At 48.3% G+C, this 19069-nt stretch overlaps 1 protein-coding gene across 1 annotated transcript in view; it reads right to left on the bottom strand.

Annotated features, from left to right (window-relative positions):
• The window catches only part of VWA5B1 (von Willebrand factor A domain containing 5B1), a 71792-nt gene that overhangs the window by 25805 nt on the left and 26918 nt on the right, over positions 1-19069 (bottom strand). Inside the window, exons 8-12 of the mRNA XM_030537853.1 lie at positions 17410-17586; positions 9432-9542; positions 7526-7728; positions 5103-5217; positions 469-654 (exon numbers count right to left, since the gene is read on the bottom strand). Of these exons, the coding sequence (XP_030393713.1) occupies positions 469-654; positions 5103-5217; positions 7526-7728; positions 9432-9542; positions 17410-17586 (792 nt within the window). The remainder of the gene's footprint in view (positions 1-468; positions 655-5102; positions 5218-7525; positions 7729-9431; positions 9543-17409; positions 17587-19069) is intronic.

Here is a 19069-nt window from a genome sequence, read left to right as displayed (position 1 = left end):
TTCCTCCTGCACCTCAGTGGTGCACAGCTGACCCGTGAATGGAAGTGGGGCAAGCCACTCAGCAAGACACCCTGTCTGGTGGCAGAGCTTTCTGTGCATGTGATGAGCATAATATCCCAAGAAGGATTCAAGTCAGGGCCACCATGGCCTTGGAAGAGCAGCCCTGCAACAGTATGTGGCTACCAAGCTGGGTACTCCTGCTGATCGAGCTCTCAGCCATGGTGCCCCGTACAGCCACATTCACTTCATAACTCATATCTGAGAGAGAAGTCTCCACACCAGGGAAGAGTGAGAGTGTGTGTGACTGGCTTTCCCACCACACCCGCATATACACACCCACACCCCAGGCACACTCACACATATACATGTATTCACACACACCACGTGCATGCACACCCAAACACATTTGAATGCACAAACAAACATACATTCCTGTGGGGGCTGGGGAATGTGGCAGAGGTTACTTACAGCTCTGGGGTTGGAGATGTACAGGGACGTGTCACAGACAATGCCATACCCAACCAGCCGGTCGCCAGGGAAGAGACAGCTGGCACTAACTGGGGAGATCAAGACCTCAGTGGTTTCAGGAAAGACCCACTCCACAGTTACATCGCTCAGGACGGGTGCCATAGCCTTCTTCAGAGACTTGATCATCTGGCAAGACAGAGCACAAACCCATGTGGACTGTCAAATGGCAGAGGGGAAGGTATTGCGAACAAGTGTGCGGGGACATGTTGTGAGCACGTGCATGCATGGATGCCTGAGCGTGTCGGCATGCACCTGTGGGTGAGTATGTCAGTGTGTGAACATGCCGGGGGGGTCTCAATGTGTTGCACAGTGAAGATAAACAGACCTGCCCAGCTTTATTTCAGAGGCACCGATTGTCCTCTCCAGAGCCCATCACAATGTGATGTCTTGAGTCTAGCTGACAGAACAGGCTGAGTGCACAGGGAGAGGCTGATGGCCCAGCTGCTCTTGTCTCCTGCCTGCATCTTACACATAATGCTTCAGGGGAAACTGGAAAAAATCCACCCTTTACACATCTGGCCGACTGGGCAAACTGATTTTGGCAGAAATCCCCGCCTGCCCCATGAGGGGAGTGATAGGGCCCTGTGATCCCTGGGAACTCACCTGCTACATGCTGCTTGTCTCAGTATTCCAAACCCCTCAGCAGAATGAGCAGGTGGTTTATGCCACCTGATCCTTCAGCTGCCAGACACCAGTCTGGGCCAAGAAAGCAACTTAGAGCATCCCTGAGGCTGCTCCAAATCGTGCCTTCTACCACCAGCCCTCTGCACTCCAGCCAATTTCCTTTTTGCCCTGCCAAGCCCCCTACACTAGGGGCAATGAAACCAACCATGGGTGCATTTCCGAAAGTCCTCAGTGTGAATTTCAGCAGACGCCTTTGCTGCAGGATAACACTCTGGTACCTTGGATGGCAGGAAGGGCCCTTCTCTGCATAGGCATTAATCACTCACACACCATGTGGAGTGCTCTCAAATTCTGTGCCATCCCTTCCCAATCTCCCCAGCCACGGGACACGCTTGCCTTTCTCTAGAGAGCTCCCTGGGGCTTTCCAAACAAGCCTCCAGTGCAGGTGCCGAGAGATCTCTGTACTCGGAATCAACATGTCTTCGCATCTTTCCAAAGACAGAGAGCCATTCTCGCAAGCACACAAAGAGGCTACTGGTAGCTCAGGACTGGGTCAGCTGGGGTCAGTTACACTCTGTGTAAATCAACATAGCCTCACTGACCTCTATGCAGTTATGCCAGGTTATGCTAGCTGAAGATCTAGGCCAATATCCATGTTATATTACAGGCAAATCTATTGGAAAGCTCTCCATCCGTCACTGCTTTCCCACTAGGAACTGTTTTCCAGAGTGCAGAGAGAAGTTAAAAAGAGATTTATACATAGGGCATTTTAAACTTTCTATATAGTTCAATGTCCACAATACAGGATCTGTAAGACACTCCAGGATGTGCTTGATGGGGCCATTAATTGATGCCTCAGATGGCTGAAGACCATCTGTATAACAAGTGAGGCCTGTATTAACAGCCCTATAAAAACACCCTTTCCTGTCTTGGGGCTTAATTTATAACAGAGATGCTTGTGCTTCTCTGCCTCTGAAAATGCTTCATGGGCTAGTGGGGGAACAGGATCGGGCCCTTTCCGTGACACGTCATTACAGCTGCCATTTCTGACCCTGGTACTAGGCTGGACTGAACCAATGGGACCCTGTCAAGTTAATGCACAAAGAAGGGTGAATCTCAGTCTCCCACTGATGTCAGTAAATCATATGAACCCAATGACTGTTGCTGGGGAGAGCTGAGCGTTCTATCCCAGAGGGGCCAGGTGCGGAAATGCAAAAGGTTTAGGGTATGTCTACACTGCAATCATGGCACGTGACTGCAGCTCGTCTAGACAGACCTGAGCTAGTTTAATCTACTTAGCTCCAGATTAAAGCTGCAGCATGCCCTAGCCTTCCAGGTAACTGTACAACCCTCCTAGGCTTCACTGCATAATCCAAGCTAGTTCCGGTGTGTTTAGACTAGCAGCAATCACCCCTCCCCACCACATGATTTCAATGTAGACAAACCCCAAGAGAACAGGAATGGAAGTGGAGGGGAGGCAGATGATAAAGGAACTGTAACTCCCAGTTTGGAGTGTAAATGCTGTAGGAGAGAGATGGGTGTCGGGTCTCAAACGCTGCCAGTGAGACAGGCTGTAACCAGGCGAGGTGGGGATAGTGAGGCTGTGAGTAATGAACCTTGCAATGCAACTTCGTGGAGTGAAAGTGACAGGTGCAGCGAGCCCCCTTATTTATGGCATTGGCAGCATGGGAGCCAGACATCAAAACCTCAAAACTGCTTCCCAGCCTGCGTTAAAGTCAGTTTAACCAGCATAACTACTGCATGGTTATTTCCCTTCCATGTACCCTGTGAACCTCCAGGCGGCTGGGCTGAGCAAAACGGGGGATTTTGACTTCAGTTCACAGCTAATTAGCTGCCTGGATGCCAAGTCCTCTGTTTCGGTCTGTGCCTATTACTGCAGCTATGTTTGCTACCAGGAGCGTGTCGCGCCTACCGCTTCCATTCCTCCCTGCACACAAGCTCTGACTCCCCAGTGAGTCTGACACGCAGGCTCTGTTCCATCCATCTGTCCTCGCCCACACGCTGTGTAGGAGTTGGCTAGCCAGTCCCAGAGCAAGGAATTGTGCCAAGAGCAGCTTGTGACCACCTCCTCGCCCCAATGAGATGAGAAGTTCACTAAAATGCAACATGTCTGTTCCCCTGGGAAATGGACCATGTTGTTGTTGTTTGAGTCCAGAGAGGCCTACAGGAATTTCAGCTCAGGAGAGGGAGAGGTTGGGAGGGGGGATTCGGTCCAACGGCTCCATGCTGGTGTGTTCAGGATCATCCTGATCCTGCTTCCCACGAACCATGTTTGTGGGACATTAACTGGTCCCGCCATCAAAGTCAGGGCCTGAGAAACATACCTGCAAGGCAGTTCTTGGGCACAGTGATCCCTGGGTTTGAGAAGTGGTGTCTGGGCCTGTAAAATCCACACTGGGGTTGCTGCTCTTGCAATGGGATTCAGAGGGGTGAAAATCGGGCTTTGCACTGGCAGTTCATTCTGTGAGTGCAAAGATGGTGGTACAAAATAGCAGGCGGGGCCTCAGTTTTTAGGAACTGGTCTCATACTGGGACATATATCAGCAGGCTGGAGATGCCCTCAGCAACACGGGGCAGCTCTCCTCTGGCATATCCTAACAACCCACTGTGGCATAAAATCCAGCTAAAATCCTGCTAAAAATGATCCATCCCTCAGCACGAATAAAAACCCACCACACCTCCACCCCTTCCCTCCCGGTGCACTGCCCTGACCCATTATACAGAAAGAGGGCAGGGTGCCTGGGGCTGGATTGGAAGGTCCCTGGCTAGCTGGGGAACAAATCTCTGGTTCCACCAGCAGGCGCTTTGCCACTGGCTTTCCTCTGGAGACATGAGTCACCAAGAAAGAGACAACCCTCATGTCCTGCTACAAATCACCTCCTCACACGGCTGTCAGTGGATTGGGCTGTTGCTCCCTTGGCTTCTAAGGCTTCCTATTATTATTATTAATAGGACAAACACATAAGAACATCAGAACAGCCATACTGGGTCAGACCAAAGGTCCATCTAGCCCAGTATCCTGTCTTCCAACAGTGGCCAATGCCAGGTTCCCCAGAGGGAATGAACAGAACAGGAATCATCAAGTGATCCATCCCCTGTTGCCCATTCCCAGCTTCTAGCAAACAGGCTAGAGACATCATCCCTGCCCATCCTGGCTAACAGCCATTGATGGCCCTAGCCTCCATGAACTTATCTAGTTCTTTTTTGAAACCTGTTATAGTCTTGGCCTTCACAACATCCTCTGGCAAGGAGTTCCACAGGTTGACTATGCACTGTGTGAAGAAGTACTTCCTTTTGTTTATTAATTAACACAGGACAGAAAGACCTGCCCCAAAGAGCTGATAATTGACTAACAATCCCCGGCTCAGACCCTTCCCAAAGAAGGTCGGTATTATTAACCCCGACACTAAAGACAACAGGTGGATCTACACAAAGTGAGGAACACAGGAAACAATGAAACAATATGAGTCAGGGTCATGCTGGGTACTGGCGTTAGCACGCCTGCTCCCTAGCGTGTACCCTTGGCCCATCAGCCCCGCTCATCGGGGCATCGTTAGGGGACGTGCCCAGTGTGCATTCTGCTCTCACTGAGGTGAAAAGCACCGACCCCATTGCCTGCTCTCCAGCTGACACAAAACCCCTCAGTGACCCATGCCATCACCCACCTGCTCAGCTGCAGGTCTGTCAAATAAGCAAATAATCCATCTGCCTTCTTCCCTCGTCTGTATGCAGTCCCAGCCCAGCCCCTTTGCAGGACGGACTCTGATGGGGCAACTGCTCCCTTGCCCCAGCCCAGCTTTGTTTGGGTGCAGAGAAACCTCCAGTCTTTGGGGCACCTATCCAGACAGACCCAAGCTCTGAGCCCTGCATGGTTTGCCCCCTCCCCACAAGGAAAAGCCGGTGATGGGAGGGATTTGGAGTAGCAGTACCTTTGGCTGCAGTCTCTCGCCCTCCGCCAGGAATTCTGCACTCCCCTTGGACACGGCAGCCAGCCCGCGCACCAGCCTCCTGCAGGCTTTCTGCCCAATGCCAAAGCTGTAGCACCTGGGGAAAGATGGACATTCAGGATACAGGTCGGGGCGAGAAGCGAGGGGCTGTTAGAGCAGGAGGCCGGGTGTAGGATCAGACCCCTACCTCCTGCTAAGGCTGGGCAATGTAATAGCTGCAGGCACTCAGCCCTTCTGAAATCAGCCCCCAGTGAGGTGCCTAAACGAGCAGCGAGGCAGCCAGATATTTAGCCTTGACTGCTCAGCCCCAGTCAAAAGGAGATGAAATGAGAGGGGGATGCTGCCCCGCTGGCACCCGAAGGGACGCAGGCTTGCTGGGCATTGGCCCTGGGCCACCCCTGCCGTCTATCTCTTCTTGCCAGCTTTTGCAGCAGCTCACTCCCTCCCTCTCTGAATACAAACAGGCTGCTTTTGTGCAGGGCCAGCTGGTTTCCCCGGTTGAGCCCTGCAGTTGATACCGTTAAAGACCTGGCGATTAGCGCTGCTCAGGATTCAAATAAACTTTCTCAAGGAAAGAGCAACCAAGTGCTTTCCCGGCCTTCCCGGTCCTGCTAAAGTGACCTCTTCCTTGTTGTCATTGTTGTTGCTCCTGGCTGAAGCCTATGATCAAGAGGTGGCATCAGGCAAGAAAAACCCTGGGTGTGAGCAAGCCCCTCTGCAGCCAGGGGTTGGGGCCTGGCTGGCTAGTGACGGGCAGGGAAGCACTGGTCTCATTTCATCGGCTAAGGGCTCAGCTCTGCTCCTCCTGATGACCATGGGAACTGAGCACAGGGAAATGGCCAGCTGTTCTAAGAGAGGCCGGGAGGGATGGACAGAAGTCAATGGAAGTTGCAGGCGCTCAGCACCTTTCAGGATTCATCCCCATCTGTTTAAGACACACTCCTGCCTTGGAGCAGGGGTTTCCACCGCCCCTAGGAAAGGACTGTCTAAGGACTGGCACAGAGGAGACACGAAAAGCCCCCCAGCACCTTGTTCCTCTCTGCTCTTCTCCAGCCATGCCCGTCTGGAACACCCTGAGCAATTACCTCTCAGGGCTGCTGCTAGTCTGAGCAGAACCTTCCTCCCTCTGATTGAGGGGTCTGGAGGTCCCACTGGCCCCACAGAAGGGGAGAGAAGGGCGGGGGGGATGGACACAAGAAGGGAAGGAGAATCTTCGAGGATGAGAGGGAAAGTGATCATTTGTTTTTTCTGTTCTGTTTCTCTGGTTTCTGAAACTGCGCAGCAGCCTGTCCGGTGGGAAAGGTATGCAGCCTGGTGCTCCAGCTAATCCAGGATCCTGACTCTGATAGTGACCAGCAACAGCTGTTTCAGGGGAAAGCACAAACCCCTCCAGAACCCACCTGACTTTGCAATACAGTACCCTGCAGGGCGGGGAATTCCTTCCTCGCTCCCCGCTGATGCCCCTCATCTCATGGAAAGGCCTGGAGGTTTCATTGTATGGACAGAACAGCAGATCCAGTTATTCGTGCCCCTTCCGTATGGATTTAGGGCTCGTCCACACTTGGAAGTTAATTGAGATTAAGGTAGGGGGTGAATTTAAAATGCAGTTGCTATTCCCCTGATAACTACATGTGACCAAGACCTTAGTAAACGTACAGGGAAAGTTGCTTGATTGCATTTCCTATCAGTGCAAGGAAATCACCAGGAAAGGCAACATTACCATCCAGTGCACACTCAGTTCACATCTTACCGCCACACACCACACCCCTCAAACGCTCGCTGGCCCAGAGCAAGTGTGGGAAGTTGGGTACTGATACTTATGTTTTTTCATGCATACCAGAGGGACTCAATCCCCACCATAGCTGCAAATCTCAGCACAGCTCCCCCTTAATAAATGTCAGATCCCTTTTTTAAAACCATCCCAGGACATGTGACTCAAAGATATATTGTGGCAATGAGCTCCACAAGTTCTCTTTATGTCACATAAATACCATGCATTTCCTTTAAGCTGCTTTTCGCGTTTGCTTTTCAGAATATTTGGGGGTTTTTATGCTGCCCCGCACTAGATCCAGCTGGGACTCAGAACTAGATGTATTAAAAGACTGCAAGGAAGATTGTTCTCGGGTCAGTCCTGCAAGCAGAAGACATCAGCGAAGAGGCTGCTCTAGTGAAACTGCCAGCCCAGTTTCCCTGGCTCAGATTGTCTGGATGACCTTCCAGAAAAGCACCTGAACTTCTGGGATCCATTCCAAACCCTGCTACTACAAGCTACCCTCCTGCCTTTCATTCTGAGTGTGGGATGACTGTGAAATATAAGATGGAGGCCTGCTGCTCGCATTGCACTCCAAGTCCCTTACGTGCTGTTTTTTGTCCCATATGCCAGAGGATCCCAGAGTTATCCATACCTGGTGGAGAAAGAGTGGTTCCGCAGCAGCTCAATGACCTTCCCGGTGTTGCTAACCGCTCCGTCAGTCAGCAGGAAGAGCAAGCGTGGGTGGCCCCTGTGGATGGGCTGCCGGATGATCCACTTCAAAGGGGATAAGATGTTGGTGCCACCCATATCCGCCCGGATCTTCTTGATGCTCTCACACGCAATAGCCAGACTCTCCTGCAAAGGGAGAAGAAGTGCCCACGAGCTAGAGTCATCGTGGTAAATACTGATTGATACTGAGCGCTAATACAACACATTTCATCTGGGGATCCCGAAGCACGGTACGAGATGACGACACCCCCATTTTAGCGGATGGGGGAAATGGGGGCCTGGTGAGGACAAGAGACTTGCTGCGGGTCAGACAGCAAGTCAGTGGGAGAGGTGGAAATACAACTCACATCTTCTCAACGTTCGCTCACCTGCTCTAACCACCAAGCCACGCTGCCTCTGTAAAAGGCATGCACCCAATGCATCTGCAGCTATTTTCTGTAGGTGAAATTCACCTCACGCAGAGGGCAGTGCAAGGCATGTGCAACACATAAATCCCAGCTAAGTTTGATTTTTAGGACTTAAAGAGGGCTGGTGCCTGGGCCGGGTGCCACTGCTGTCCCTCTACAAGGGAGTAGTTTCACTCTGTGTGCAAGGGCATCTGTGATTGTGTAGACCTGTGTGTTTGTCCTTAGACAGTGAGCTGCCTAGAGCAGGGTCTCTGCTTCTTCAGCGCTAGGAAAGAACCTCGCATATAGCAGGTGCTTCTGTAAATAAACAATAATAGCAATCAAGACAATTGCAGGGTGCGTATGTGACAGTGGTACATGTGAGTGCATGGGCCCTGCAGTGAAGGTCCTGCACTGTATGTATGAATGAGGAAGAGTGAAGTCAGCGCATAGGATCTTTTGTGAGAGCAGCATGGATGTTCAGGGCTGTACAAGGTATACACAGAACTTTGTGTGCATTTTTCTGTGGCTGGCTATCCAGTGCCTGTTAATCCACACCCCAAGGAACTCTTAGTGCTGTTCAGCCCAAAGCTCGGGATTTGTCTTAGCTGAGGGTGATCGGTGCCATCGACCCAGACATCAGGAAGTAATAGCCTCATGCCTGTAACATTATAGGCGTGAGTGACTGGCACATACCGTAGCCTTTTTATGGAAAGGCTAGATCCCATTTGTCAATGTCTGATGCTATATGGTGTACAAACCCCCACCCTGCAGTATACTGGGCTGCAAGAGGACATATGGTTCTGTTCTAGTGAGCATGGCGATGGCTCAAAGGCATAAAGGCCTGGCACCTGCTGGAGAAGGGGGCTGGGTTGATGAAGTCTGCAGGATCAGCTCTTTTCTGTTTCAGGAGGTTTCTGATCATTCTGGCCCTCCCACATGCTATTGCTCATTCAGGAACAGCCCAGCATGGCCAGTGCAGAGAGAGTCCAGGAAAGGTGAGTTCCTAAAAGCCATGTGTTGGAAAGTCAGAACCTCCAAACCTAGGTCACTACCTTGGCCACAGAAAGAGAGGTTCTGGTGTCTCTGTCCTCTCAGAATAAGTTGCTGGGATTCATATGCCCAGTGTGGAAGGATCTGGGATAGTAGCACCCCCGTTAATACCTGTCAAGGTGAGCATAGCAGCCCAAGTGAAGGAACTTGGACTCCAGACCAAGCCCAAAGGATTGTGGCTAGTGGTGTGTGTAGCTGCTTCCCACAGAGGGGCAGGGCAGTGACTGAGCTACACAACCAGCTCCCTGGAACAGACGATCCCAGGGCAGGGCATGGTCGGCATTAGCTGCAGCATATTCCCTGATACCATCCTGCAAAGGCAGCATCTGAGCTGCAAGGCCCCTGCCCTCTTCTGTGAGTGCCAACGAGTTCGGAAATGTCTTCACCCACCTCACAGTAAGTTTGACTGGAAGGAAAGAGGGTCTTAAAGGTCGACCCAAATCCAATGACGTTGAAGAGGCAGGCCGGTGCCAGGCTCTTGAGTATGACCAGCAGGGCGTCCTGTGAGGGTGAAGGAAATAAAAGTGAACACATGTCAGGAAGCCTGATATCTGATTGGCAGCCTGAGCTTTACCAGCAGCACTACCCTCCTGGCTTTCCTTCTCCACGTTAACTTCACCACTACCCTGCATTTGGCTGCATGCAGTTCAATAACACAAGAGAATAACAATGTTGTTTCACAGAATCATAGAAATGCAGGGCTGGAAGGGACCTCAAAAGGTCACCAAGTCCAGCCCCCGGCACTGAGGCAGGGCCAAGTAAATCTAGACCCTCCCTGACAGCTGTTTGTCTAGCTTGTTCTTAAAAACCTCCAGTGATAGGGATTCCACACCCTCCCTTGGAAGCCTGTTCCAGAGCTTAACTACCCTTAGAGTTAGCAACTTTTTCCTAATCACTAACCTAAATCTCCCTTACTGCATATTAAGTGCATAACTTCTTGTCCTATCTTCAGTGGACATGGGGAACAATTCATCATCGTCCTCTTTGTAACAGCCTTTAACATATCTGAAGAGTGTTAACAGGTCCCACCTCAGTCTTCTTTTCTCAAGCTTGGATTTTTTTAACCTTTCCTCATTGGTCAGGTTCTTTAACCTGCTTATCATTTTTGTTCTCCTCTGGATTCTTCTAATTTGTCGATATCTTTCCTAGAGTGTGGCACCCAGAACTGGACACACAACTCCAGCTGAGGCCTTACTAGTGATGAGTAGAGTGGGACAATGAGTTCATGTGTCTTACATACAACATTCCTGTTAATACACGCCAGAATGATGTCAGCCTTGTTCACAGCTGCATCACACTGATTTGTGATCCACTCTCACCCCCAGATCCTTTTCAGCAGTACGACCACCTCGCAAGTTATTCCCCATTCTGTAGTCATGTTTTTGAGTTTTCCTTCCCAAGTGAAGTACTTTGCACTTTCCTTTGTTAAATTTCATTGTGTTGATTTCAGCTCATTTCTCTAATCGGTCAAGCTTATTTTAAATTCTAATCTAATCCTATTCTTCAAAGTGCTAGCCTCCCCTCCCAAATTGCTGTCATTCTTAACTTTTATATGCATACTCTCCATTCCATTATCCAAGTCTTAAGGAAAATATTGAATAGTACCAGACCAAGGACTGACCCCTGCGGGACCTCACTAGATACGCCCTCCCAGTTGGACAGCAAACCACTGATAATTACTCTTTGAGTAGGGTCTTTCACCCAGATGCACACCCACTTTATAGTAATTTCATCTAGACCACAATTACCTAGTTTCTTTTACATGATTCACACATTAAGAAAACACTGCATGCATCTGATTGCTATTCTCCCCCAAAAAAGCTCCTCGAGACAAAAGTGGGTAGTATGCACCCAAAAATGTAAGATTTGGGGGTGGGTTTTAATAAGAGGCTTTACAGAACTTTAATAGAATTGTTTTCATGAACTTAAAAAAAATCAATGTAAACCATTTTTTGATAGAAATCTTCCTTGTGAATGCAGCCATGTGTATTGTGTGAGAAACTATCTGGTGTGATTTTTTTCTTGTGCAATGTGCACAAAATACACAAAACGGCATAAATACTGAAAATATCAATTTTTTAAAAAAATTTTAAAAGCTGCTTTCTCTCAGTGTGAATGATGCAAGGTGTGAATATCAACACAGGTAAGGATGCTTCATTTTCCAATTAAGGATTTTTCACCTGAAAAATTCTCTTTAACTTTCCCTTCTGAACTGGTTCTTTTTATTAGAGAAAAGAAATGTAATCAATCTCATATCATGAATGGTGGGAATGGAATGCTCCAGGATAAAGGGTGCTGCTTGTTTTGACAACAAACAGGAGACAGTGGATATGGAGTTTGCTTGTGAAGAAGAGGACAGTTAAAGGCCAAGTTCAGGTCAGTGATTTGTGGTGTTCCAGAGTGGTTTAGTGTAGTGTGTTTACATGAGGATGAGATCATACATTTGTCAGTTTGCCATGGGCAGCAGAAACCCAAGAGCCAGGTCCTGAAAGAATAGCTCCTAAGGTCAACGGAAGTGGGAGAGCCTCCTCACTTTTCATTGACGGAGGCATGGATTAGATGACCCAAAAGGCCAGCAAGTTAAAAATATACCACTTCCAACTGAAGGGGAATTTTAGATTATCAGATGGTAACTGCCCGTTTGTAACTTGGCCAGAGCACCAGAGTTAAACACTTCAGCTCTTAGGGCTTGTTTCAAAGCCTAGTAAAGTTCATGGAAAAATGCCATGGAGCTTTGGATCAGATCCTTAAAGTCTCAGGGGAACTTTATTGATCACAAGTTGATAGCACCTCTCTAGCTTCATGACCACCCCAAATTCATTCCTACAAACAGTGTATCACATCTGCAAGGCATCCAGGTCTGGAACTCCCAGTGACTTCAGTGTGGGGGTTATGCCTGAGCCTTGTACTGTTACACACACACACACACATATACACGTGCATGCACGCACACACACACACACACTGGCTCATGACTGGAGACTCTCTGAGAGGTAAACAATACAGAGATATAGAGCAATGTTAATCTATGAACATGGATGCATTTTGACTGGCTGCAGATGAGTTAGGGAAAACTATTATTCACCTCTGAGTTAGTGAGAGAACATATTCAAATTTCTTCTTCCTGAAAGGTTCAGCAGAGGTGATTTTTTTTCCCCCAGGATCTTGAAGTTGATATTTTTAGAAGTAGTTTTCAAAAACAGATTTCCAGTTATTTCTAATGAAGCAATTCAAGTGTATGTTACAAATATGGACTTCACCTTTCAGCGAGCAGGAAGATGTATCACTCCTTGACATAACTATTGATCACAGATCCATAAACCTAGATGTTCACTTCAAGAGAAGTCAATATCTGCTTCTTATTCCATGTTTGCCAAAATATATGCTTGACACAGTCACACTTACCGCCCTATATATAGTGTTTTTGAAATGGTGAGTGGCATTAGAGCAGAATCACCAGAACGAAATCAGCGGCAGGAAATTAAAAGCATTGAGCTTTCCCCCTTAACATTTTAGAATGGGCTTCCCTTCTTTCCCAAACTGAATTCTCTCCCCCTCCACCCCCAATTACACACACACACACACACACACACACACACACACACACACACACACACACACACACACACAGCACAAGCACCAAATTACTCCCTATCTATTAATTTTAGATTCATTTTAATCTACGGATAGCTCTGTTGTCACATGGCACTGTTTTCATACCGTGCAGCTCCATTTCCTCCTTCTAACACATCCAAGTTCATCCCATGCAATTTATAGTCCAAGCTGATGACTATGCAAATGTTATTCAATCAAGTTCAATCCATCCAAAATACATATTAAAGCAGCAACTGCATTCATTTACAAATGACAGAACCCAGGAGAAAACAGAAGAGTGGGGGGGTTTTTGTTGTTGTTTTTTCCTCAAGATATGTTGCCTTGAAAGGTGGATTCTCCTTTTCTTTAGAAGTGGAAGGGAAAGGGTGGGCTGGCAAGCATCCTTCCTCCATTCAAGATGGCCACATGACTGGAAATCTTCAAGGGCATTTCATACCATGCTAGTTAAACTGCCAGGCAGAACCCAAAGCCTTCCTGAGCAGTTCCATTTCAGTACCAGAGACAGTTCCCTCTGTGCTACCAGGGTGAATTTCACCCCTAGAAAGCAGCTATTGTAGGCAAGGATTTTCAAAGGAGTTTAAGGGAGTTAGGTACATAAATCCAGGGTGCCTAATTCCCTTGGGTTCCTTTAAAAATCCCAGCCATCAAAAATAATGGCTTACATTCAGCACTGATGTAACTGCTAGGGTAGGGATACACAGGGTGGACTGTATGTCAGAAAATAGGTGGAAAGTGACAGTCACTGGGTTTGTATAGGAGTGTAATTTACACAGCTTCCTGCATCAGCCTGAAATTATTTTTGAGGTCTCCCATGCAAATAATGACCAGGCTTGACCTGCTTAGCTTGTAAGAATTAATGAACCCATAGTTCAAGGTGATACGTTAAATAACATTACACAACACCAATCCCTGATATTGTACGTCTCCTCCCTAGATTGCACCCTGCTACACAAAGATGGGCACAGATGCGTTTAGTTACTAAATAACAATAATCTTTCACAGTTATATAGGGCAGTGGTTCTCATGGCTAAGGACCAGGACTAGGCCTCAGGAGATATGGGTGTGTCCTTAGGTGAGTCACTGAATCTCTCTGTGTTTCAGTTCCCCAACTGTAAAATGGGGGTAATAGCCCTTCCTTTCTCACACCCTTTGCCGGTCCCGTCTATTTCGATTGTAAGCAAGTTGTGTATGTACAGCACCTGGCACAACAGGGCCCTGAATTCAGTTGGAAATTCTAGGTGCTGCTCTCAAAAATATTAAGTAAATTATAACAACTAACCTTGCCTAAAACACCCTCGGGAAGAAGATATTATCCCCCTTGGCAGGTGGATAAACTGAGGCCTGGGATATAAGTGACTTGCCCAAGTCCACATAGTGAATCAGTAGCTGAGCTGGGACTAGAATCTAGATTTTCTGACCACTAGATACCGCTCCTCTGAGTGGGAAGGAATGCACACAGAGTAGAACAGAAGCTCCTAATAACTATCAGGTTGTAAAATGTGGGGGCGGAGGAGCAGTGTTTCCTTGCACATCAGTGAAGTAATCTTTCATCTCCAGCTGCTCTGACATCTCAGTGTAGCCCTTTGGCGATACCATGGCAGGGAAGAGTCAGTTCTGCAGTCAGCTTTGTTTCCTAAGTGGCCCGTGGGTCTCACACTTGCAAAGATGAGAGCAGGGCCGGCTCTAGGGTTTTTGCCGCCCCAAGCGATGAAAAAAAAAATGCCATGATTGCGATCGGTGGCAGCTCCACTGTGCCGCTTTCTTCTTTGGCGGCAATTTGGCGACAGGTCCTTCTCTCTGAGAGGGACTAAGGGGCCCGCTGACGAAGAGCCCGATGTATCGCCTCTTCCCCTTGGCCACCCCAAGCACCTGCTTGCTGAGCTGATGCCTGGAGCCAGCCCTGGGTGAGAGAAGTGCTAGTGCCTGGCAGAACGGGACTGCTTGCTTTTCAAAGAATGACAAAGGGAATTTTGAATGGGGTGATGCTTAAATCTATTTCTTTTAAATTCATGTGTGCACCACAAACACACATGTATGCACCCACGCACGCACACGAACACATGTGCGTACATAAGATTGAGGGTACGAGGCTTTCGCGGCCCCCAGGCAGGCTCCGGGCTCTCTGCAGGCGGCCTGTACAAATGAACCCTTCCAGAACTCTGCCAACAGCCAGCGCACAGCAGGCAGACCTCTCATTCTCTGCGGGTGGGGGGCCTTCCTAATCCTGTCCCCATGGAAACAAGAGCCAGCCTGGCAATGGTAAGACTTTGAACAGGGCTCCCGCTGGCAGGCCTCAGGTGACTATGCCCGGAAAGGGGACGCACCAGGGCCCAGGACTGAGCTCCTGCAGCGGTAGGGGGTTCTCCATCCACCTAGCTCACTCCAGACACAGGTGGCACGGTGGGAAGAGAGGGTGTGGCAGCACACCTGGCACTGAGCTAATTCAATGGCTCTCCCAGGTATTCTCTGCCAGCACGGCATCCACCTGCAACTTGGAGCTGCCCTTTCCTGGCAGAAATTCCAGAGGAAGGGTGGCTTTGCAAACCCCACCTGCCCTCCGCAGGGCTAGGGGATGTAGCAGCCCCTGCTGGCTCAGGAAAATGTAACATGCAGGGGTGAACTGACCCCAGAGAGTCCAGAAAGAAATCTTTCCAGGGCTGCCCCTCTCAAAACTGCAGCTGCTCACTGAGACCTAGCAGGGCCAGCTGGCAAACACAGACCTGGCCTCTGACTGCAATAGGCATAGACAAGAATAATTAAATAGTGACCAGAGTGATTTCCCCGTCGATGGCTGTAGGAGTTTCTAGGAGGGAAATCTGGCTCAGTTCTGGCCTGTACAGTTATACCAGACAGTGGTGCACAGCCAGGCTCTGTCCTGATCTACACCCTTTTCAGGGGATGTCTGCATTGCAGCCAGGGTGGGTGAATGGCAGGTCTGTACTTGCTTGTACAGCTGGTGATGAAGCCTGCAGTGTGGCATCCTCACTTCTGTTGTTAGCAGCTGACTAGAGTACATCTAGCACGCGTTTGTCTACCCAAACTGCCATTCCCACAGAGTAGACATCTCTGAAGTCTCTGGGGGAAGCTGGCATTGAATCCATCCCAAAGGAAGAATATTTGCCAGCCATACCCAAGCCCCCTGTCTTACTGCCCATCTTCTAATATTTCACTCCTGAGGGGGTCATCTCTAAACCCCCCCATTCCTCAAAGCACTTAATGGGACCTCCAAGAACTAAACAGTCATCTTGGTTCACATAGGGCCCAATCCTGTGAGCTGTATTCATATAAATAGCCCCACTGAACTCATGGAGTCTCCTCATGTGAGTAAAGTTTGCAGGACTGATCCAAAATGTATTGAAAACAATAGAAAGGCTCCCATTGACTTCTACGGGCCTTGGCCAAAGCCAGTTTCCATAATGTCCTCAAAATAATATGACATGTTTATATAGTGTTATAACTCATAGATAGGGTCCTACCAAATTCCCGGCCATGAAAAACACGTCACAGACCGTGAAATCTGGTCTCCCCCTGTGAAATCTGGTCTTTTGTGTGCTTTTACCCTATACTATACAGGTTTCATGGGGGAGACCAGTGTTTCACAAACTGAGGGTCCTGACCCAAAAGGGAGTCACAAGGTTATTTTAGGGGGGGTTGCAGTATTGCCATCCTTACTTCCCCACTGCCTTCAGAGCTGGGCAGCCAGAGAGCAGCAGCTGCTGGCTGGGCCCCAAGATCTGGGCTCCCAGCCAGCAGCCACTGCTCTCCAGCTGCCCAGCTCTGAAAGCAGTGCCACTGCTGCCAACAGCAGCGCAGAAGTACAGGTAGCAGTACTGCAAACCCCCATACAATAACCCTGCAACCCCACCCCCACAACTCCTTTTTGGGTCAAGATTCCTACAATTTCAACACTGTGACATTTCAGGTTTAAATAGCTGAAATCATGAAATGTATGATTTTTAAAATCCTATGACTGTGAAATGGACTAAAATGGACCATGAATTTGGTAGGGCCCTATTCATATGTACCTCTGGATTACAGCGCATGCAGCACATCCTCTGGCATATGCACTTGTACCTAGCTACCTCGACAGCTCAATGTCACCCTCCGCTGATACAGTCATGGTGCAGTGCAGCAGCTCTTTAACACTGCATGGCAAAACTACAAGATAGTTTAGCACAGGCCACAAATAACTCATTTACCAGTTACAGCTGCAAAGGGAATGTAAACAGATACATTATTGATTATTATTTATAATGGCACCTTCTAGGCAAAGAGCTCAAAGTCCTTCACACATTCCACAGAGGTAGGTACATATTATTATTTTGCTTTTACAGGTAGGAAAACAGAGGCACTGACTGGTGAAATGACTTGCCCAGGGTCACAGAGCAGGTCTGTGGCAGAATGCCACCTACAGAGTGACTAGCACCAACCCCTTCCTGCAGTGTTTTGAGTTTCTTTGCGGGTCTTCCATCGAAGTATTGACCTGTCCCAACCCTCTGTGAAGTTTGACCAGACAGATAGAATGGCTGAAGAACACATTATATGCAAACCAGTGAGGTGCTGAAAACAAAACTGCTTTGGATTTGTTCCAGCCACAGAAAGGACACCCAGGGAGCCAAAAGAGATGGGCAGAGATGATTCATCGGCACTTAAAGAAACCCTTTTGCTAGCTAATATTTAACCAGAGTTTAATGCTCAGCCAATTCCCCTCAACTGCAGACCCTTAGGGGTCGCGTTTTACCCCCTGTGGTACCTTGACGCGGCTGATGTTTGTGCCGCTCATGCTCCCACTGCGGTCGATCAGAAATATAAACTCTCCCTGGGTTTTCCTGAGGTCTGGCTGGCTGCTTCTCAGGTCAGGGCAGAAGTTCAGCATGATCACGGGGTGGTGAGGGATGTCCTTGTTGAGACGTTTCCTGATGATTTCCGTCTGCAACAAGCAAGAAATGAACTGGAGAGGAGGGGCACCAGTATTGCTGTTTATCTGTAAAACCCCTCCATGTATTCTCCCTTCCCCCCAGCTCTAGGCATGAATCAAAGCCATGTTAGATGGCACAGTGTTAAAAGCTCTGTCTCTGCTACAGCTCCCCCCATTCCTGCCCCCCATGGAGCAGCTCCAGTGCTCAATGGCATGTCTGATTTCCATCAGGGAAGATGCACCCTGGAGGGCAAATGCTGCATGAGACCCCCAATCAGAGACTACCTGTGTATTGACTGCCTGCATGAATGCACACTGGGAACACAACCAATCTACATCTTGGGATAAGCACTTATGGCAGAGGAGCTCCGAACACTATTCAGTAAGCCTCTCTGGATGAAGTCGGTAAGTATTATTAGCATGTGCATTTTACATGTGGGGAAACTGAGGCACAGAGCCCTTAAGTGATTTGCTCAAGGTCATACAGTAATTAAATGGCAGAGCTAGGGACAGAACACACAGCAACCTCAAGCATCGTTCCATATCTAAACGGGGCACAATGGCTGGCTCTTTTATTTTCTGCTGATTCTGTTTTTTTTCTATCTGTTTTTTTTTAATCATATTTTATCACATACATTAAAATACCTGGCCTACCACTCCAGGTATAATTGCAATAGAAAACTGCATGCTACATAGTTTCTTTACTACACATTATACCTCAGACCTATTGGCTTTTTGCTTTTTTTTCATTTTACTATACGTATCAATCTTCATTTTAAAAAATCAATAACATTGAACTTTTTTTAAAAAAAAAGAGGCCCCATGATGCTTTTAGACTCCTCTTTGTTCTGTGTATTATGATTATTTATTTATATTATCATAATGCCCAGGAACCCCAGTCATGGACTTGTACCCCATTGCATTAGGTGCTGTACAACAACAGAACAAAAAGCCGACAGCGCCTCAGCTGATGTGAATCAGTGGAGCTCCACTAACTTATGGAGCGACGCTGATTTATACCAGCTGTGAGTCTGTCCCCTTGTCCCAGCTCTGTGGTATTGAAACACACTCTTAAGCAAACAGTTTTTCTGGAAAAAAAAAAGTAAGAAAGAAAAAACCAAGGCTGCTGATTCTCTCTGATTTCATGGGAAGTTCACAAACCTTCTGCCTGAATGATTGGTCTTATTTTATATAGCCAGTGATGCTTCCAGCCCCAGAGCCCTCTATAACGTCATTACTAACCCTTCTTTTTCTGTACTGGTCTGCACGTTCTGCTGATCTCTCCCCAGCTAAGCCCCACTTTGGGTTGATTTGCACACAGAGGCTTCATTTGTTAGTGACACAGGCAGACTTTCTCTCCCCCTGCCGCCTGTGGAAATGCATATCACATTTACAGGAAAAAGTACAGAACCCTGTAGTTACATTAGCCTGGCTAAAATTACAAGGGCTAGTGACTCTCATGCTTCAGCATCTAAATTGCTCTGGCAGGGATTGG

This window comes from Gopherus evgoodei, chromosome 18, assembly GCF_007399415.2.
Source record: "Gopherus evgoodei ecotype Sinaloan lineage chromosome 18, rGopEvg1_v1.p, whole genome shotgun sequence".
NCBI lineage: Eukaryota > Metazoa > Chordata > Testudines > Testudinidae > Gopherus > Gopherus evgoodei.
Note: the sequence above shows the minus strand (reverse complement) of the source record. Positions and strands in the feature narration are given on the sequence as shown.